This window comes from Natrix helvetica (genome assembly GCF_964273705.1).
Source record: "Natrix helvetica genome assembly, chromosome: 12".
Lineage (NCBI taxonomy): Eukaryota > Metazoa > Chordata > Lepidosauria > Squamata > Natricidae > Natrix > Natrix helvetica.
In genome coordinates, this window is record NC_138556.1 from 1,548,343 (window position 1) to 1,569,169 (window position 20,827).

General features: G+C 49.0%; 2 protein-coding genes across 2 annotated transcripts in view; both read left to right on the forward strand.

Annotated features, from left to right (window-relative positions):
• Positions 1-6,069: 6,069 nt before the first annotated feature.
• CTSH (cathepsin H) lies at positions 6,070-11,245 on the forward strand. The gene is made up of 12 exons (XM_081964460.1): positions 6,070-6,250; positions 6,396-6,427; positions 6,698-6,806; positions 6,900-6,970; positions 7,642-7,746; positions 7,911-7,997; positions 9,005-9,060; positions 9,187-9,268; positions 9,366-9,434; positions 9,640-9,746; positions 10,849-10,974; positions 11,079-11,245. The coding sequence occupies exons 1-12, from the start codon at positions 6,169-6,171 to the stop codon at positions 11,152-11,154; spliced, it is 1,002 nt and encodes a 333-aa protein (XP_081820586.1). The 5' UTR covers positions 6,070-6,168; the 3' UTR covers positions 11,155-11,245.
• A 16-nt stretch (positions 11,246-11,261) lies between these two features.
• LOC309398018 (uncharacterized protein) overlaps positions 11,262-20,827 on the forward strand; it is an 11,671-nt gene continuing 2,105 nt past the window's right edge. Inside the window, exons 1-6 of the mRNA XM_081964501.1 lie at positions 11,262-11,460; positions 15,234-15,736; positions 16,607-16,754; positions 18,842-18,951; positions 19,054-19,168; positions 19,983-20,710. Of these exons, the coding sequence (XP_081820627.1) occupies positions 11,369-11,460; positions 15,234-15,736; positions 16,607-16,754; positions 18,842-18,951; positions 19,054-19,168; positions 19,983-20,710 (1,696 nt within the window). The 5' untranslated portion in view covers positions 11,262-11,368. The remainder of the gene's footprint in view (positions 11,461-15,233; positions 15,737-16,606; positions 16,755-18,841; positions 18,952-19,053; positions 19,169-19,982; positions 20,711-20,827) is intronic.

A 20,827-nucleotide genomic window follows, 5' to 3' on the forward strand; every position in this document is an offset into this window, starting at 1 on the left:
TATCAAATAATCAATTTAGCACACAAAGCAGCTAACAGTAGCAAAAAACACAGTAACTCACAATACATCCGATTAGCATCTAACAAACAGAGAGCTAACAGTCATTCTGGCTCCCTCTTATGGCTGCTTGAGGTAACAGCAACCAATCACATTACAGCAGTACTTAAAGCTACAGTACTATTTCTTAATTTCACCAAGGTGTTTTATTTTAAACCAGGTTTTTAATAGTGTAATAATCTCAATAGCCTTTTGCTCTGTTTTTGTAATTAATGCTATATCATCCCTAAACAATAGCAATAATGAAATCATACCATCACTTTCTTGTTTAAATAAACAAGGATCAGCCATTCCAGCTTTAAAACCTATTTTCCCTAAACTTCTGGATAGACTAAGTCGAACTGTAACCGGGTTAACTATCTTCACCAGATGCTTTCACCCTCCAACCATTTGCCAAAGATACATGTTGCTTGCTGGCAGACATTTTTACAAAACAATTCTTATTTCTAGTAATGCACTGTGATGCTCCACTATCAACAACCCATGAATCATGGCTTATTGGTGCATTTCTAGAGATAGCAAAGTAGACATACCTAAATAGCCATTAGCATTTTTCTTAGCTTTTCTAGTATTCTGGTGTTTTGCATGTTTACAGAATCTAGCTATATGCCCCTTAGCCCCACAAGAAAAACATTTTCTAACAGTATAGGCAGTTGAAGGTGACTCTTCATGTTGTGGTGGTTTCTCTCTCAGTTGCTCTCTTTCCAACCTCCATCTCGACTCTTCCAACAGTCGTGCAGTTATGTCAGTCAATGTTAGTTCATTTCGGGTTAGGACCTCAAGGGAAGATACAAAATCATCATAACTCTCATCCAGTGATGACAGAACGATGCAGATTTGATGTAACTCTGAGAAAATAAGTTCCTTTTCATGTAGCCCTTGGAAAACTCCTTTCATAAAGTTTAAATGAGCTAACATATCTCCACCCTTCAGAAGACGTGCCCTAAATAGTTTGCAGGTAAGATGTATATGTGCACCTACAGTGTCACGCACATAAATCTTCTTCAAATTCTCCCAACATCTTGCTGCAGAATTCACCCCACGAATATGAACTAATTGTTGGTCAGTCAGTGTTAGACCAATTATACACAATGCTCGTTCGTTGCAACATTGAAACTCTGCTATCTTCTTGGCATCATCCTCGACATTTGGATCCCAAGAAGTTATGTCCGGTGGAGTCTGTACAGCATTCCATAATCCCTCAGTACGCAGGAGTAGACTGCACTTCATAGACCAGGAAACATAGTTTGTTCCATCCAACCAGGTTATTAGTGATAGACTTGCTGATGGTGTGTGTGCCATCTTCTTCATAATAGTAACACTTACAAACTAAACAGCTGTCCGTATATGGTATTGCGCATCGACCCCAACTCTCTTTTAGCTACGTCTGGTACACACTGGGCCCATAATCAGTGTTAAGTAAGTAAGCTCCCCATTAGGAGTGCGAGTCTGCAGAGAAGCGTAATGAGAGTGGTATGGAAGAACATGCACAAAGCAGTATACAGGGACACCGAATAGTATAAAATATAGTAATTTACTATGTGGAAATATAGAGGTATTCAGAGTTCAATTTACAGTCCAAGTCATACACAGTCCAGTCAGTCAGTTATCAATGTTCTTAGTTAAGGAATAATCCTTCGAACACAGCCCAGTATCAAATAATCAGTTTAGCACACAAAGCAGCTAATAGTAGCAAAAGCACAGTAACTCACGATACACCCGATCAGCATCTAACAGAGAGCTAATAGTCATTCTGGCTCCCTCTTATGGCTGCTTGAGGTAACAGCAACCAATCACATTACAGCAGTACTTAAAGCTACAGTACTACCATCCTGGTTTATATATTGCTAATCCAACTGTTAGCTTACATTCCTAACAGACACCCATAACCACCAGCACCAATCACCATGACCCTCAGCCACCCTCAGCCATCACCACTCCACTCAGTGTCATCATTGCCTTCTTCCTGATCAGCTGCACTTGAGCAGAACAGTTACGTCAGAGTAGGCTCTGAAGTGCAGCTGTTGTCCAGGAGGTGCACCTGCAAAGCAGTGAGGGAAGCCATGCAGAGCGGCATGCAGCTACAGGCTCCACCAATATCAGAGACAGGAGGGGAGGGGCTTTGGCGGTGGCCCCAGAGGCCTTAGCGGCACCGTTGGCATTGGCGGCATATAAGCATGGCCGAGCGGGTGTGGCATTGGTGGCGGACGGGCTCCCCCCTGAATGGCAGACCACATGAGGGGGGGGAAGACCAGGAGAGGGCCTAGTGATGAAAGAGGCTATCTGTTTCAGACCACCCAAGGCCTTCCCCCGACCTACTGACATACCTCATGCTCCCTCCCCTGGGATTCCCACAATTGCTCCCCCCATCCTGTCATGCTGGGTCGCTTATGCTGGTGAAGATACAGCAAGCAGTCTTGGCGCAAAAAGCTTTTGCAAGCCAAGACTTTGGGGCAGCAAAGTTGCATTGCTTCAAGCCTCCCATCATTTTGCAAATACTTTTCTTGCCGAGACTGGAAGCTTCTGGGGGCCGTGATCTCATATAACCTGGTGCAGGCCTGAGAACAGAGGCCTAACATACTGTAGTGCAAGATCGTGCAAAATCAGTAGCATGAGAACTCGCACTACTAATGTCCCATGATCTTGCATTAGTTTAGACCTGTTTTCTCCACCAATGCACTGAAGCAGGCAAAGGAACCAATGGCTCGCTAGATCATCGCAAGGTGAGTCTGTCATAAGTACTTTGGAGGGTTATGTCATAATTTCAAACAGTCGCTAAGTGAACTGTTGTAACTCAAGGATTACCTGTATTTTGCAAAAATTATGGCGTCCACTACATTTTCTAAGCCTTTGGACCTGAAAACAATTGGATTTATAATCCCCACTTAGCTGGAACGCTTTTAAATCTTATCACATTTATTGCATGCACATTTGTCTTCACACTAGGCAGCTTACAAGCTAAAGCTATGTTATCTTGCACTCATCATCTCAGGCCGGCACTACTGAGCCTGGGCTCATCATTCTATGCGTGCTTTAGCTGACCCTGATGACTGCCCACCATCTCACCCACACTAATTTGTTTGTGCTGTGCAGTGCAGTTCAAGAAGGAGCCATGTATATATAGACTCCAAAGCACCATCGGTCTTGCCTTGTGCTACATTTTGTGCAGTTCCTTGAGGGGCCACAAGTTACCAGGTCTGCCTCAGAGCTTCCTTGGGGGAGTCCAGGGATTAAGAGATGGTGGTGATCTGAAACTGTTTTCATTTGTAATATTTATGCAGAAGTTTTGGTTCTCTTTCTTGTTTCCTCTAACAATTCTGACATTCTTTGTGAAGTTACTTCCTGAGATTGTTTTATTACTTGGCATCGGACTCTTTTTTCCTCTTGGCAATTTCCACCATTTGTCCTGACATCCAGTTTGTTTTCCTCTGTTTCTTCATCTTTCAACTCTCAACCTTTAAAAATGCTTTGATTTCATTCTCACAGCCTCTGGTTCTCTGTGAGTAAGCTTCAGGACTTTAAGACAATTCCTAAGGTTCTCCTTGAAAACATTATAGACACATGCTCTTCACCTGGCCCCCTCGCTTCATTCTATCTGCTCTCTTACCCCGGGCCTTCTTTTAGGGTTTATAGGTTTTATGGTTAATTCCTTGACTGCATTGTCAGGCAGCCCACAAGTTTAACAAACCACTAGTTATTACCATCACATTGTGGAACTAATTGGCTTTCTTCTGCAGCTTTAGCTTGATATTGGAACTTGTACATGAGCAGCTTGTGATGTGTTTCAGTCAGCACCTGGCTGGGCCTCTGCTGTTACACCTGAGCTCTTCTTCCTTTGGGCCAATAATATAATCAATTTGATTTTTGTGTTCACTGTGTGGTGTCAGCAGGGCTTGACGTGCAATGATAGGTTCAACAAACATGCAGTGGCGTATTTGGTGGTATATCTGACTAATGGAGCTTCTGTTCAGGTTAACTTTCCCAAGTCATCAAGCCAGATCAATTCCTATCTTTGTTTCCTGTGCTGCCGTCTGGTCCTTTGGAAAATAGGTTGACCCCCCTCGTCTTGGGGCAGCCCCATGGGTCCAATGGGACAGGTTCTGAGCCGGGGCTTGGACTAGAACAGCGTAGACCACTGGTGGTCCGTGAGAAAATTTTGGTGATCCGCAGAAAAAATATTTGCATTTTTATATTGCACTAAATACTATTTATCACTTTAAAAAATCATATTAGTGATCCACGGATTTAAAATTACAAATTTAGTGGTCCCTGAAGTACAAAAGGTTGACGATCTCTGGACTAGATGATCTCCAAGGTCCCTTCTGTCTATATTCACAAGTGCCTTTTAATAAAATGTGTCAAGTTTTCAAAAGACTTTCTTGCTTTTCCCCCACTCTGAGTAGTTTGACAGAAAGCAACCACCCATCTCATTTCCCTGATGCTTATTATGGCAATTTTCAGTAGTTTCATTTCATCTTTCTGTGGGTTGAGCTTCCCCATGTTCCTGCTTCTTATGTTTCATTGTAATTCTGTCTTTGCAATTTCAGATCTTTTTCTCTAAGGCATCATCAGCACCTAGTCACCCCAAAGGCTTTCACTGAGCCATGTTGCAAACACCCTTAGCACCCTGAAAAATCCTGGACATCTGGAAGGCCATATCACCTGAGAAGCCCTCAATTGTTTTATATTTTCCATCTGGTTTCCTTGATCAAGATCCAGGAGTGGTTTACCGTGGCCTTCTCCCATGCAATATGGACAGGCACTTTGCCACAAAAGGGACCTTCTGCCCCCACCATCTGCTTCTATCACTCCTTAGTTCAACTGTACCCCTTTGAAGATAGGCTCCAGATCCAGATGGATCTTGACAGACTTGAACACTGGGCCCTATCTAACAAAATGAAATTCAATGTAGTGAAAAGTAAAGTCTTACACTTAGTCAAGAAAAACCAAAAGGACACATAGAGACTGGGTGAAACCATGCTTCATAGCAGTGACTGTGAGAGGGATCTTGCAGTCTTAATGGACAACCAATTAAATAGGAGCTAACAGTGCCAACAATGCCAATGCAATCCTAAACTGCATTAATGAATCAAGATCAAGGGAGGTACTAATACCACTCTATAAAGCCTTAGTAAGACCACACGTAGAATACTGCATCTAGTTTTAAAAAGAGTGCAGAGACTCTAGAAAGAGTGCAGAGAAGAGCAATCAGGATGATTTGGGGATTGGAGGCTAAAACATACGATGAACGGTTGCAGGAACTGGGCCTGGCTAGTCTAGGGAAGAGAAGGACCAGGGGAGACAGGATAGCAGGGTTCCAATATTTGAGGGGTTGCCCAAAGAGAGTGATCAAGAAGAGATTCAACCTGGAAATGAGGAATAATTTTCTGGCAGTGAGAGCAATCAACCAACGGAACAGAAGTCGCCTTCGGAAATTGTGGGAGCTTCATCCCTGGAGGCTTTCAGGAAGAGACTGGACTCCCATCTGTCAGAAATGGTGTAGGGTCTCCTGCTTGGGCTGGGGATTGGACTAGGTGACCTACAAGGTCCCTTCCCACTCTGTTAATCTGTAAAAAGGCAGCTGGGCTCTTGGTTTTTTTCTTTGAAAACCTTTTGCTTCTCATCCCAGAAGCTTCTTCAGTTCAAGACAGCCTAGCTGCTTTTTGGAAAAGCACCTTTGGGGCCACCACAGCGGAGACTCCAGAGTTCTTTCTGAGAACCGGTACATCCTTTTGCCAGGAGTTCCGGAGACTCCTGCCCGGATTCTGCTGTTGGGTGGGGCTGTCCCACGCGGCCCTGCGGCCCTCCAGCCTCCTTGGGGGCAACACGCTCCCTTCGTCGGGTCCCCCCCAGCCCCGCGGGGCTTCCGCTCTCCGGCCAGGAGCCCCGGCAAAGGCGACCCAGCGCAGCTCCCCGGCTCCACTGCCTCCCCCCTGCCGGTACCGCTCCAGGCCGGTGAGAGAGCAGCCTCCGAGGCAGGAAGGGGCGGAGGCAGCGGCCGGCCTCGGTTGCCCAAGTAGCCACCCAGCCCCTCCGCCACTTCCGAGGAGCGCCGCTCCAAAGCTCAGCACTCCACTCGCAGCCGTCCCGCCAGCCCGTCCCGCGCCCAGCATGGCCCCACGGGCGCTGCCGCTCTTGGTGCTCTGCTCCGGGTTGGCACTCGGCCTCTGCGCCGCCAACGACTCCGCCTCAGGTGCGCGGGTTGGCGGGAGCAGCTGGCCCGCTCGGCCCCTCCGGCAGGGCAGGCCAGGGGCTCGGGGAGGCAGCGCTTTCCCAGAAGGGGCGGCGGGGGAGGCGCACGCCCGGCCCGCTCCCGACCTGCGTTTTTCCTCCCGCAGGCGAGCAGATCTTCAAGGCGTGGGCCTCGCAGGTAAAGCGCCTCTGCCAGGAGCCCCGGCGGGACCGGCCGCCGCCCAGCGCAACAGCCCCGCAGCAGCGCCCCAGGGCCCCTCCAGGCGGGCGAGCGGGGCGGACGGGGGGGAGGGAGGCGAGCCTGGCAAGAGGCCGGGAGGGCCGCCTTTCCAGCCGGGCGTAAGCACGGGGGGCGGCCGGGGGAATTCCAGGCTGGAGGCGCGTCCGGGAACTCCCTCCCTGCTCGCGGCCGCCGAAGCCTCGCCTCGCTTTCTCTTTGGCGCTGCAGCACCGGCGGGAGTACCGCTCCCAGGAGGAGTTCCGGCACCGGCTGCGGATCTTCCTGGACAACAAGCAGAAGATCGACAAGCACAATGCAGGCAACTCCAGCTTCCGAAGTAGGGGCGCTGCTCCCCCCCCCTTTCCTTCTGGCGGCTGAGAAAAGTGGGAGTGGGAGCCCCTCCTGACCCCCCCCCCGTTTCTCTCCTCAGTGGGCTTGAACCAGTTCTCAGATATGACCTTCACTGAATTCAGGAAGCAGTATCTCTGGCACTACCCTCAGGTAAAGCCACCTGGGCGTCTAAGATCAGGAGGGGCATAAAACTCCGCTTGCAAGCCAGTCCCCCCCCCCCCCCCCTGCTAGAGGGGAGACTCTCAACCTTGGAAACCTTTAAGACACACAGGCTTCAACTCCCAGAATTCCCCTGCCAGTATGCTTAGCAGCTGCATTCTGGGACCTGGAGTCCAGGGTTGAGGAAGGAGGGGCAGGAGGTCAGCATCTCACCATCCCCAAAGCTACAATTGCCATAAGCATTAAAAGGGAGGGGGGGGGGCAAAGCACTTGAATGTCAGAGCAACAAGGGAAGGCTTCTCACCAGAATCGGAGCCCTGCCAGCCCCTTTCAGTGCCCTTCCTCTCTCTCAAATGCAGCTCCTGCACCAGGGAAGCCACAGCCCTTAGCTTCTCTCCTTCAGATAGAGATGTGCCTCACAAAACACCAAAGCCTCGGCTGGCCCACATCGCCGGGGTGGTGGTGGTGATTACAGTACGGAGGGCTGCTGTGAGGGAATGAGCCCCCAACCCTTTCTTTGGCCCCACCCATGAGAAGCAGGCTGGCTGTGGTGGCCAGGGACACCTCCAGAGCTTCCCCAGAGTGTGCCCCCCCTCATGGTCTGTTCAGGCACAGGGAGAGCAAGATGGGCTGGGCTGTAACCGCTTCCCACTTGCCTCCAGAACTGCTCTGCTACCGTGGGCAACTTCCCCAGGAGCTCTGGGCCCTACCCGAGGGCCATCGACTGGCGGAAGAAAGGAAAGTTTGTCAGCCCTGTCAAGGACCAGGTAATTCGGTCACCCCTACACAATGCGCACAGGACTCTGGGCAGCCGGCAGGGCTTCACGAAGGGAGGGAGCTTCCCTCTGCCCTTCGGGAGCCTTGCCCAAAAGCTGGGCAAGGGGGGTCTTCTCACGTCTCTCCTCTCCTCCTGTTCCCCCCTCCCCACCAGGGCCCCTGTGGCAGCTGCTGGACCTTTTCCACCACCGGCTGCTTGGAGTCTGCCATTGCCATAAAAACAGGGAAGCTGCTGAATTTGGTGAGGCTTGTTTGCACTCCATCTTTTTTTAAAGATCTTGGCGAAGGATAACTGAGGGCCTTTTGGTATGAGGCCTGCTCTGTTGGAGAAAGCCAGGACCACCCTCGTCAGCACAAGCAGAGGGGATTCCATGGCCGAAACCCACAGCCCCCCCTTGCAAGTCCTCCTGGGGTCCTTCCAGTCTCACCTGCAGCTCAGCAGGACGCACTTCTTACTACTCTCTTGGCGATGATGCTCCTGAGCCAATCTCCTCAGCGTCTCCCTTCTTCTGGACAGGTGGTGGCTTGTACAGGGGCAGCTAATGGGGGCCCAAAGCCCTGACTGGGAAGCCCCAGCCTTCTCCTGCCAAGGGGGAGGGGCTTTCATGCTGGACATTTGTGGCAGAGAGAGCAAGCAGCCCCGCCTGAGCCCCAGCCCAGCAGGGGTTTGTTCATATGCCACCTTCATTACGTTTACAGACAACTCAAGGCAACAGGCCTTCCTCCCCTTATTTTCCCCTCAGCCACCCATTGACGCTTGATGGGCTGGGAGAGTGACCGGTCCAAAGCAACATAGCCACCATTCATGGTTATAGTGGGACTAGAACTCTGTCCCCCTGTCTAGCCTGGTGCCTTCACCGCTTGACTTCCACCTGCGAGAGCCTCCACCCAGTGGGTCTGCTGAGGAGCAAGGGGGACGCAGCCTGGCCCCAGGTGTCCGCCGTATCTGGGGGACGCTTGGGGCCAGGCTGCGTCCCCGTTATTCTGGGCTTCACTTTGGTCAGGGTGGGCACAGGACATTCTCTGGCTCCTCTGCCCAGGCTCCTGTGGGAAACCTCAGCCCCTACAGGGCAAGCTTGCTCGCTGCCAAGCACAGTGGCAGAGCTGGGAGCAGCCCTCGGCTGCAAAGACCCCCAGCCTCCAGGAAAGAAACTGGCACCAGGTAAGGCAGGAAGGCTGTCTGGGCTTGACACGGGTCCTCAGTGCCTGCTTTCCCAGGCTGGCAATTCAACCTGTCTCCTCTCCCAGGCGGAGCAGCAGCTGATTGACTGTGCTCAAAACTTCAACAACTTTGGCTGCAGTGGGTAAGAGAGGCCCCCAGGGAGCCCCCCCCCATCACCCCAGTTCCTCTCTCCCCACCCCAGGCAGCTTTGCCCTCCGAGGTCTCCTATAAAGGGCCCGCATGGTGAGGCTGTTCCTTCCCTCCACAGGGGGCTCCCCAGCCAGGCTTTTGAATACATCCTGTACAACAAGGGACTCATGGATGAAGAGGGGTACCCTTATCAGGCTCAGGTATTTGGGGAGGGGGGCTCTGATCCAAGGTGAGGGAGGCAAGTTGCCTCTTATGCGAAACCCTGTCTGAAAAGGCTCCTTTGGTGATGATGTGCAGAACGGCACCTGCAAGTTCCAGCCTCAGAAGGCCGTGGCGTTCATCAAAGACGTGGTCAACATTTCACTGGTGAGCGACCGGCAGAGCCCTTTGCTCCTTGGGGGACCCACTTCCACCTCCTGCCCCACAAAGCAGCCCTTCCTGGAGTGCCCTTTTGAAAGAGATTAAGAGGCTTGAAAATGGGCTCCTCCTCACTTGGGTCTGCTCTGGCAGTCCCCTTTCTGCACATGCTCAGAGGCCCTTGCCCAGTAACGCCGGGCCTCTTTCTTTCCAGTACGATGAGCAAGGCCTGGTGCAAGCAGTGGGTACGTACAACCCAGTGAGCATTGCCTTTGAAGTGAAGGAGGACTTTGTACACTATCAGGAGGGGGTTTACACCAGGTGAGTCCCTGTTGGCGCACCCCGCTTTGCTTCATGCCAAGAGGATGGCTGCTCAAAGGCCCCAGAATCACCCTTTTCCCAGCAACGGCCCTCTGGCAACCCCTTGCAAGAACAGCCCTCCTTCCGTGGCCCCTCAGGTCCCCAGCAGAACTCCAAGGCACCCAGTTCAGTTCAACAGTCCCATGCTGAATTGGGAGGTGGCAAGCAAATTGGCCAGCTGGGCAGGGGCATTAGAAATAGGTCCACATGAAAGGGAAGGGCCCCTTTCAGGCTCCACGCTTACTTCTTTGAGGCATTGGGCAGCCCTCCTTGCTCAAAGGAACCACTTCCAGGATTACTCTCTTTGTCCTGTTGTTTCACTTTCTTTGATCAGCCTGTAACTTCTCAGTCACATGCAAATGAGCTGATCCTCTCAAGCCCTTTAGCTGGAAGAGCCCTGCTGAGTGCCTCTGACCTGTGGCCACCTGGCCTTCCACCCAGCCAGCGCTGCCAAAGGCCCTCCTGGTTCTTTTTCCTTCGCACCTCCCACTCACCCACAATCTGCCCTGTGATGCAATTGCCCTTTGGGACAAGAGGAACAAGGCTTGCCATCTCCAGATCCTTGGAAATGATATTCCCCCCTCCCATCGCTTCTTTTTCAAACTCGCCCTGTATACTTCCATTTTTTCCTCATAATTTTTGTTCCCAGGCTCCTACGCAACTCGCTGTCCTGTAAACTGTTCCCTAAAAATGTGGTACCCCACCTGGGCATAACACTGACTTAAGTTCCTGTGCAGAAACCCCCAATTCCTTCCTATGATCTAGAAATTAAATAGGTTGCTTCATCTTAAAACTCTATTTGCCCTTTTTGCATGCATATCGCATTTAGATACTGTTTCCCTTTCTGCCTTTGCATCTAATAAGCGATCCAGGTAAGCAGCGAAAGGAGAACGAGGGCCTCTCTCGCTTCTGCTTCAAGACTCCCTTGAGGGCTTCTGGATCGGATCCTTCGTGATCACCCCGGCGCTTCTCTCTGAAGAGCCCGAGGGGCCGCTGGGGTCCTTTCCCGCTTTGACTCGGCCTGACGCGCTCTCCAACCGCTGCTCCGTCTCTCTCCCCACAGCACGGAGTGCGACCGAACCCCGGACAAAGTGAACCACGCCGTCCTGGCCGTGGGCTACGGGGAAGCGGACGGCGAGCCCTTCTGGATCGTGAAAAACTCCTGGGGGCCCCGGTGGGGCATGGACGGGTAATGCAGGCAGCGCCCCCCGGGGACCCCCCGCACCAGCCCCGGCTCTCGACAGCGGGCGGGGCGCTCCGGGGGGCTCACGAGGCTCTTCTTTGCCCCGGCAGGTACTTCAACATCGAGCGCGGGAAGAACATGTGCGGCCTGGCCGACTGCGCCTCCTTCCCGCTCCCCCTGCTGTGAGGCGAGGCTGAGCCCCGGACGAGTGCGACGGCTAGGCATCGGCGCAGGCGCACTGCGCGCGCGGCGGTTAATAAAGGCTTCAAACCCAGAATACGCGTGTGGGCGTGGTCTCCGGAAGGCGCTCGGCGTCACTTCCGCGGGCGGGGCAGGGCGGGCGGGCTCCAATCGGGCGCCTCCGGGCCGGGAAGGCGCGACGTCCGAAGCCTCCGCCGCGATGGCGGACCGTCCGCGCAACAACCTGCAGGAGCAGCTGCAGCGCCACTGGGCCAGGAGCGCCCTCAGGCCGCCCGCCGCGCCCAGGCCCGCGTGAGTCGAGGGGGCGCTCGCCAAGGAGGAGGGACGGGGGAAGAAGGGAGGCGGCTGAGAGCACGTCGCTCCGGGCGAGGCGGTTGCCGCTTGCGAGGGAGGCCGGCGGCGCCTTGCAAGCCGCGCAGTGGCCTCCTCAGCCAGCCTGCCCTGCGGTTGCTGGCCTCCCGTGGAGCCTTTGGTGGAGGCCGCCGGGGAAACGGGGGTCCGGCGGGACAGGGGCTCTCCGGTTCCGTGGCGGGAGGGGTGGGAGAAGCGCGGGGAGGGGGCTGGTCCCTCAGGGGCCTCGGCCCTTCCGCAGGGCGCCCAGGACGGCCGGGGCTGCTGCTCTCCAGGCGGCCACAGCAGCTTTCAGGCCTTCCCGTAGAGCACCGTGACCCCCTCGGGAGGCTGACGGTGGGCAGCGCCTCCCAGTCCAGGAAGAGAAGAGCCTCCCGCCCAAACGGAGCTGCCTGCGCTGCGCCCGATTCCTTTCTCTGGGAAAGTCCCGTTGGGCCCAAAAGGTGGGAACCCTGGTGGGACCCCCAAGCCCAGAACCCCTCAGTCTTGCGAGGGTTAAGCTGAAGCCTCTTCTTCCCCATCTGGACCTTCACAGACGCCCAGGCCGTATCTCCTCCTCCTCCTGGCTGCTCCAGGTCAGAGAGGTAAAAGGGAGGGTCACCAGCTCCAGGTAGATAGATGGGGGAGGGGGAGGAGGGAGGAGAGCATCCCACCCTGAGATGCCCCCAGAAAACAGGCTACAGCCAGATCCTTCCGTCCCCCTTCACACCCCCTGGGCCCCCATTCCTAAACCCTGGAACCAGGCTAGAAAGATACACTGAGAGGTTAAAGCATTCGTCCTTTGAAGTCTGGACAAGCAGCTCAGCCCCATATCTTTATTGTAAGGTTTCCGCAAAGACCTTTTCTTTCATTCCCCCCAAAAGGGACCCAGTGGCTTCCTTCTAGGATGCTTCCCACACTCCTTTTCCTTTGGTGATCTAAGAAATCATTGACCTGCCAGTTGTCTGGTCTGCAGCTCTGCCTTCTGCCTCCCATTACCACTCATAAGTGGTACATAAGGAGGTACAGGACGGACACTCCCTCCATCAGAGTCACCCACAAATGCAATTGATCGCATTTCAGTCATCTGAAACCTGACAGAAAAGGATCCAGACTATCCATTTCTATCAGCACAGCCAGGAATAGTTGGAGATCCAGTAAAAGTTATTCAAAATGGTCAGATCTAGCCATGGTTTTTGAGGAAAGTGAACAAACAGCAGCAGGCCCATCATCCCGGCTTAAGGATGAATCCCCTCCCTTGATCCAGAAAGCATAGGCAGCTGGGCTAACAATTCCAGGTACCCTGCCTGTTTCCTTAATGGTACCATCTGTGCTGAGATGTGGAGCAAGGAGGAAAAGGGAAGCAGTGAAAGAGAGGCACAGCAGGGAGCAGACATAACTGGCCAAGCTGACTGATTAGTTCAAGACATTGTGAGTTTAGCTACATTAAATGGTATGAAATCTGCCGAGTTTCAACTTGGCTTTTTAAGACTTGGAATCCTTTTTCTCAGGGATTGCTACCATGAGGTCAGTGATGGAGTAGCTGGCGGGGGGGGGGGGGGGAGCATTCTGTCAGTAGTTTGAGTCTGTTGCCACCTTTACATCAGAAATGTGTTTCTTTTGTATAGAGACTGACTGGCTTGCCTAATGTAAAACATAACAGGGCATTGCTCTCAGCCTTGCCAGGTAGATCAGCCAGGAAAGATGATCAGATAAATCAATACTTCTACTTGATTGTAAAGCTACATTAACAGAACCTTGCAAATCTGAAAATACATTTGTCCCACTGACAGTCTATAGATTGTCTCACCGTCACCTTTTACAGCCTGACCTGGGGTAGGTTGGTCCCTTCTGAGCCATTTGTTCTGCCCGCTATGCAGCTGTGGGCTACGCTGTCCCTCATCTGACAGTTCCCTAGGCAGCATCTCCCCCCACCCCCACAAGTACCATTACAACTCCTTACAACTTGCTATATTGGAGGATTAGCGTTGAGAGGGAACTGCAAAGGACAAGTGACATTCTGTTGTTGTTTTTTCCTCTTCCACATCTATCTTGTACCTCATTCCTTTGAACTCGCGTGCTTTGGTTGAAAGGTTTTCAATTGGGGGATAGTTTTATTGTAATTTTTAAAAATGCCTACTTTAAATCTATAGTGTGTATCTGTTCAGAGTTATGACAGCCCTGAAAAAAATGGGCATTTGACAAGTCCTCAAGGTTCCAGCCATCACAGCAACCCTGTGGTCATGTGATCAGGCACTCTGTAACCGATCACAATCTGATACCATTTGTGAACATCCTTGCCGGCTTTCCATAGGCTAAATCAATGGGGAAGACAGCAGAGAAAGTCATCAGTAGTTGCCACTTTTCCCTGCCCGCAGCACCCCTCACCTATGCTCTGCCCTCACGGTTCCTCCTGCAATTCATGCCTGGCCTATGCAAGGCCTCACCCTGGCACACACCCCAGTTATCCTGGAAGTCCTGCCTCTTCCCGTTTAACAACTTGGGCCTCTCGGGCTTATGACGGCAACTGGGACTGCCAGGATTGCCATTAAGTGATGTGATCGTGTATCATCATGCTTTATGACGCATCACTTAGTGATGGCAACTCCAACCCCAATTTCTTTGTAACCTGAGAACTACCTGTTCATCCTTTTGAAATATCTGTTTATGACATGTATAGTGTGTCACAATTCATCACAACACTGGAAGCTTACAAAATAACATGCTACATAGATTAGACAGTGGACCTAATCAGGGCCTGTCTTTTTTGGGGGGGGGGGGGGAGGTTGTAGGACATTTAAAGGATTGCAGGACATTAAAGAACAGAATGAGTACCTGCAATGCCCTAACAACAAAACGTTTAAACACTTCAGATGTCTGACATAGGAGTTGGTTCCTTGCGGGGGCCCCTTCTCCCAAGAACATCTGCTCACCCCACGTGCTGTCCAGGGAGGAGATGCCCCAGCTCCTTCTGCTTAGCCTTGTCATCTTTTGGGACCCAGGAACTGTGCTGATAAGGGGCCAGTTAATTGGAGCCCCCCCAGTGGTGGTTTTGTTGTCATTTTATCATTTGTTTTTATATATTTGCGTTTAGATGGGTTATTCTTCTTTTTGATTTATTATGTATTTGTGTTATACATACACTACCTACACTATTTGAAGTGGTTGCCCTTAAAAAAATTTTTTTTAAATAAATATCCATTTTTATCATGATGGCATCCAGATAGGGCACAAAGGCAAAATGTATTCCATGAACGTACAAGAGTTATTTAATCATAGTTTAGGTGCAGGATGTTAGTGGAGTGTTGAAGCCCCCTTAGAATTCTTCCAGACTTTATTGACCATGAATCCAGGTCAATAAATGTCTTTTATTTAATAATAAATATATTTAATAATAAACATTTAAAACCATAAATATGCTGCCAATGAATCTAGAGAAGAGGTTTCTGAACACTAGAGAGGGTGTTCTGATTTTTGCCATAAAATGCTGGCATATGGTAATAGCAATTGAATAACATCAGGTATTGTACATTTTTCTCAGAGTTAAAGTAGCTGCGGAATAAGTACATAATAGCATAGCTTCTTACAATATTCAAACACATGTCTGTAATCACACCAAAATAGTGGCAAAAGGGGCACCTTGTTGGAGTCCGTACCTTGTGCTGGATCTGACCGGCTTCTAAGGGTTCTATCATTTATGACTGGCTAGAGTCTAAACTTACCCATTTTTGCAGGGAATTTATATTCAGAAAGATGAATTGCCTTGATGACTGCGCATCAGGATATCTGGGTGGAAGAAAACCTTTGGCCTTGAAGAACAAGAATATCAATTCTTCTTTGGAAAAACAAAGTGGTATTAAAAATAAGCAGACCAAAATTAATGTGCTGTTTGAAACAACACTGAAAGTTCAAGAAGGAAAACGAGACCATTCAAATGATCAAGAGGTCAAGAATTTAGATGGTTTCATCTCTTCCGTGAAAGAAAGTGATGGGGACTGCAAGGTGGGGAGATCTGAGATCCCCACCCAAGACCATAATTGTTCAAACAACTCATTTATTGACCTTACTGATATTTGGGAAGACATGGAGGACTTTGAAACAACTGGACCACAGAAAATATGTCCACGACAGTCTGTATCATTTCGAGATAAGCTGTCTGTAAACGACAGAAAGACTGCAAAAAGCCCCTCTACCAGCAAGCCAAAGATGCCTAACACAGGAAGAGAGAATGAAAAATGTAATGATGTGTATATTTATACAAATAGGAAAATACAAATGCTTCATAAGGAACAAGAGGGAGGCAGCCTGCCTGTTCCCTGTCTTGACCCTTTTAATTCCAGTCAAATAGATAGTTTCAAATGGAGAATGTGAAGAGGAGAAGTCATTGGAAAGTCATTTTCCAACTTCCAGGTCTAACCTACAACCTTGAAATTCCTCATCAGGTCCCAAACTAAGAGCTAAGCAGCCCCATTGCTGCTTATTTTCCAGGGCTAGTCAAGGTGATGGTGTTTGTGCAGGTCTTCTGCCATGGTGCTCCTTCCCAAGAGAGTCACCTCAAATGCCATATGGCTTCACATCAGCTGCATTAGGGAAACCAATCAAACCCACCCACCCCTTTCAGCCTGAGGTCATACCAAGTAACTTGTAGCTCTGTTGCTGTTCGGATCTGGTTCTCCCTAGTCCACGTCTGACCTTGTTCCCTATCACATAACTTGACTATGTTAAAAAGAGTTGGGTATGTGTCCCCACTAATCAGCACATCTAATCACAGAATATCATTAGATGTACTTAATGCTTTTCCTTATTTGATTAGCAACAGCAATAGCACTTAAACTTAGATACTGCTTCACTGGGCTTTACAGCCCTCTCTAAGCATTTACAGAGTCAGCCTCTTGCCCCCAACCATCTGGGTCCTCATTTTACCAACCTAGGAAGGACGGAAGTTGACCTTTAGCCATCCAGAATCAAATTCCTGGAGTAAGCAGTGAGTTAGCCTGCAATACTGCATTCTAACCACTTACTGTTGTAATTTAACTTTATATTTTTAATGATTAAATGTGTTCATTATTTTCCAGTGGTCTTTTGTTTAATATATGCTCTTTTTTAGTTAAAGAGCAAAATGATTCTGGCTTCCCCTTAAGTGGGAATGAAGAACCTGATGATGGAAGAAGTGAGTCTGAAGACTATGCGGACTTCATCCCCCCATCCCCAGAAGAGGAGATGCTACCTGCTTCGTTCGGGCTGAAGACCATTAGGTACACTAGAATTTGTCTTAAGGGTTAGTATGAATAAGCAAAGAGCATTTTTCTGGAATGGCCCCTTGGGAAAATAGCTGGTATGTATATATCTGAATGCTCTGAATGAGCAGAAGTCTCCCTAAAGATAAAACAATGAAGGTAAAAACAACCAAATTGTTCTAAAAGGGCAGGTGGTGGTTTTAGGTGGGTGAGCTTGGACTCTCAACATCCCCAGAGGAAAGGGAGATGTTTACCAGTAGCTGCCAGCATAGGATCAAGCTCTTCTGTGGTTTGTTTCCACCCCCCTCCCCAAAATTACATGGGGGCAGGTAGGGGTTGGATTCCCCACTCGACAGGTAGTCTTCACCACCACAATTGTCCCCAAATTTCTGCTGTTAAGCAAGCAATAGCACTTATATACTGCTTCCCAGTGCTCTTACAGCCCTCTCTAAGCGGTTTACAGAGTCAGCCTCTTGCCCCCAACACTCTGGGTCCTCATTTTATCCATCTCGGAAGGACGGAAGGCTGAGTCAACCTTGAGCCTGGTGAGATTTGAACTGCCAAATTATGGGCAGTCGGCAGTCAGCAGAAGTAGCCTGCAGTACTGCACTCTAACCACTGCGCAATACATTTATTGAGTTTTGCTCCATTTTATGACATTTCTTGCCATAGTTAAGTGAATTACTGCAGTTCAGTTAATATATCAGGGTTCCAAATAGCCTCCAAAATTAAATCAGAGTCCGAGGCAAAGGATTCCTCAAAGTTCCAATTTATTAAAAGAACCATGTTGGTACATTTGGGAAAACCCAAATCTGAAAGCTTCCAGATTTCCCCACCCAGTTGAAAGTTCAAGATCCTGCCCCCACACCCACAAGTCCATCCCATGGTCCAATCTCCCACTGCCACAAAGACAGATTCCTCCCATCCAGTTCCAGCCAGGTGCAGAGGCAAAGATGACCTTGGCTTTCTAAGAAGAATGTTGTTATGGCTACATCTCACCCAACTCCATATAATCCCACCTCCCATTTTCCCACAATAGAAAATAGACAGTAGAAAGTGTGGCAGGCTTGAAGTCTAAAAGAAAAGATGGCTCGCAGGCATGACATAATAAAGTGGAGAAGTGAATCAGGCTTCCCCATTGACTTTGCTTGCCAGAAGGGTGCAAAAGGGAATCGGTTGACCGCGGGACACCGCAAGCGTCATAAATATGAGCCAGTTGCCAGGCAGCCAACTTTTGATCACATGACCATGGGGATGCTGCAACGGTCGTAAGTGTAAAAATTGATCATAAGTCATGCTTTTCAATGCTGTTGTAACTTCGAATGGTCACTAAATGAATGGTTGTAAGTTAAGGTCTACCTGTAGCTCCAGCAGTGCTCTGATATGCTTTCCTGGGACCCCTCAGCTGTCTTTGCAGTGACCGGCCTTCCTGTGAACCAACCTGACTGCCTTCGTTAGTCTTTGTGGGGATGAACGCTTCCCCAGGGAGTGGCAGATCATGGAAATACAGCCATTAAGAGCTGACTTTGCAAATACTTCCCCGGTCTTTCTGGGTTGGGGGCTGGGAAGGTTCCCTTCCAGCTGGCTCAAAGGATACCTTGTTCAGTGCTGAGAGATCACGGAGAGCCAGGATCACTCTCTGCTCAATGCTATAGTCAGGCCTGAAACCGATAATCTGCAATAATGGGGAAAAATCTCAACAATGTGTGGTTATTAATTCTACCGAAGTTTTATTATTTGTATTTATAAAGATTTGTTAACTGACTTAACCCAATAAATCAATACATGTGACAGGTGCATTATTGCAAAAACTGGAAAAATCAAATAATTTCTCTGGCTGGTGGTATTTAAGCAAAAGAGAAGAAGCACTCATTGAAAAATGAACACCTTCAAACTTCAGTACAGTTGTTTTACTCAAATTTAATTTCCATTACTTCCATACTTTCCTAATCGTCATTGACTATAGAAATACATACAATTTTTGTTGACAGGAATACTGTGGATGTGTGCATAAAATCACTGTCTCGTTAAAATTCTATTTGGTATAAAGTGTATCTACTTCATGCTATATGTCTGCATTTCTTAATAATTCTTAACATTGTTAGGCATTTTCCCCAAAGAACAGCTGATGAGACAACACTGAATCCTGAACTCTCAGTGAAACAACTTCCGGAGTTTGGAGGAACGACCAAAAGGAGGGAAGGAAGGAAGGAAGGTAAAACATTGTGACGTATTCCACAATCTTTGGATGATAGTCAGCCAGTTCTGCACTGCTGCTGCCATGCAAAATATGTGACTGAACCCTGTTACATTTCAGGCCAGTCCCTCCAATGTGTAATGGAAGAGATCTGTCAACTGGTGGACGCCGTTCCAGAAAGAGAACTGAAGTCTCTGCTAGGTGGCCCAGAGCTGCTTCGGCTTAGAGATTGCAGGTCTGTTGGGAGTTTGGAATGCGATGAGGGTCTTTGCTTCTTTACCTGAAGAAATGAAGATGGGATAGGTTTGTCCAAGTTGGTTCAGTCCCCTGAGATTCTCTTAATGCAGGCCGGGGTTTTTTTATGTCTGCAAGATGACTTCTAGAGAGTTCTTTGTCACAGGGTATTGCTGCATGGAATCCTGCCCATATTTATTTCAGAAGCAGAATTATGCAAATAATTTCCCTTTTTTCATTGGGATTTAGTATCTTATAATTTCAGGACTATTCAATTCAGGGCTGTAAAACCTCCACAGAAGTCCAACCTTGGAAAATACACCTAGTCCATAAGGGGGGGGAATTGTTTCTTACTAATCTTAGAGAAACAGGAATGATGTAGAACAAGAGAGTTCTTAATGATCAGATAATACCACAGTATCATAGTTCTGCAGGAAACTCATGGGTGAATAATAATTAAACATACTTTTTAAATGGGGAAACATTTTATTATCCATGGCCGTTGAGGGTCAGGAGTATTGATTGAATTGTTGAAATTATTCAATTTCAGTATTGACTGAAAATGTTTCTGTCAGTTAGGAAAGATTCCATAGGACAATACATTGCTATTAAGGATAGATATATTGTATGTACTGTATATGTATATTTATACACTCAAACAGATGTTTTAATGTCAATTATGTTTTATAGGCAGGGATCTAAATTGGGTTGTGAGTTGTAAGTAAGGTAAAAGATTAAGAAGAGGTGTTTCTGAGAAGGAAACAGCAAATTTATTTGGGAATTTTTAAAACAATGTTATATTTTTTTGTATACAGAAGAAAACTGTTGAGCATTTCCAGAAATGGAAACAGAACCGGTACTGACAAATTTTTAGATATGAACTACAAATGTAATTTTGACTATGATGACTCCCACGATGGAAGGTACTCTTCTCAGCTGGGAAAAACGTCTTCCCCGCTTCCTCAAGGGGCCGACTCTACTTCTGGACCATTTTCTGGCAAGCGGCTTGGTGACGTTCCCCGCCTGTCTGGCCTTCATCCGCCACCCTCTCAAGGATGGGCCAGTGCCAATCCATCTGTTTTCATGAAAGATTCTACCTGGGACACCTCCTCTTCTGCCATGGAAAGTTCAGGCGTATCTTGTCCCAAGAGGGAAGCCGGTGGAATAACGGGACTCCAAAATCCAGACATGGAAGCTGAGACACGCTGGTGGCCTTCAACACTGAATGGAGCAAGTTCAGAGAACCGAAGGAAAAGTGATCCCCTTATAAGCAATGTGGGAAGTGAGAGTCCTTTGGCAACTGGAGGGCAGAAGTTTCATGAGAATGATTTTGAGATTGATGACCTGGATGACTTGGACGATGCAATAAGTGCTTCAATAGCCGAAGGCACTTTCCAGAGCCCGGCCCAGCCGGCTGCAGACGCCTCCCCTGCAGCAAATCTATTTTGGGGGGAAAACTCAGTCACGTCCAAGGCAGGCGCTGATCATCTGCCTAGCGATTTTTCTTCCACAGACCGTTCTGTGAGGGGTGAGAGTTTCCCTGGTAAGTTTCCCTGTTTCTTCTTTTAGTGCATTCTGGAAATAAGCTGCAGTAAGAAATTACGGTGAGGAGTACAGTTAACTCATTTTACAAGCAATCTTGCATCAGAGACTCTTCTCC

What these genes read in the sequence shown, in the direction of transcription:
- CTSH (XM_081964460.1), top strand. Translation starts at nt 6,169, where the DNA reads ATGGCCCCACGGGCGCTGCCGCTCTTGGTGCTCTGCTCCGGGTTGGCA. An exon ending in ATCTCTGGCACTACCCTCAG is followed by an intron (nt 6,971 to 7,641) that starts GTAAAGCCACCT and finishes ACTTGCCTCCAG; the next exon opens with AACTGCTCTGCTACCGTGGG. An exon ending in CAGGGAAGCTGCTGAATTTG is followed by an intron (nt 7,998 to 9,004) that starts GTGAGGCTTGTT and finishes CTCCTCTCCCAG; the next exon opens with GCGGAGCAGCAGCTGATTGA.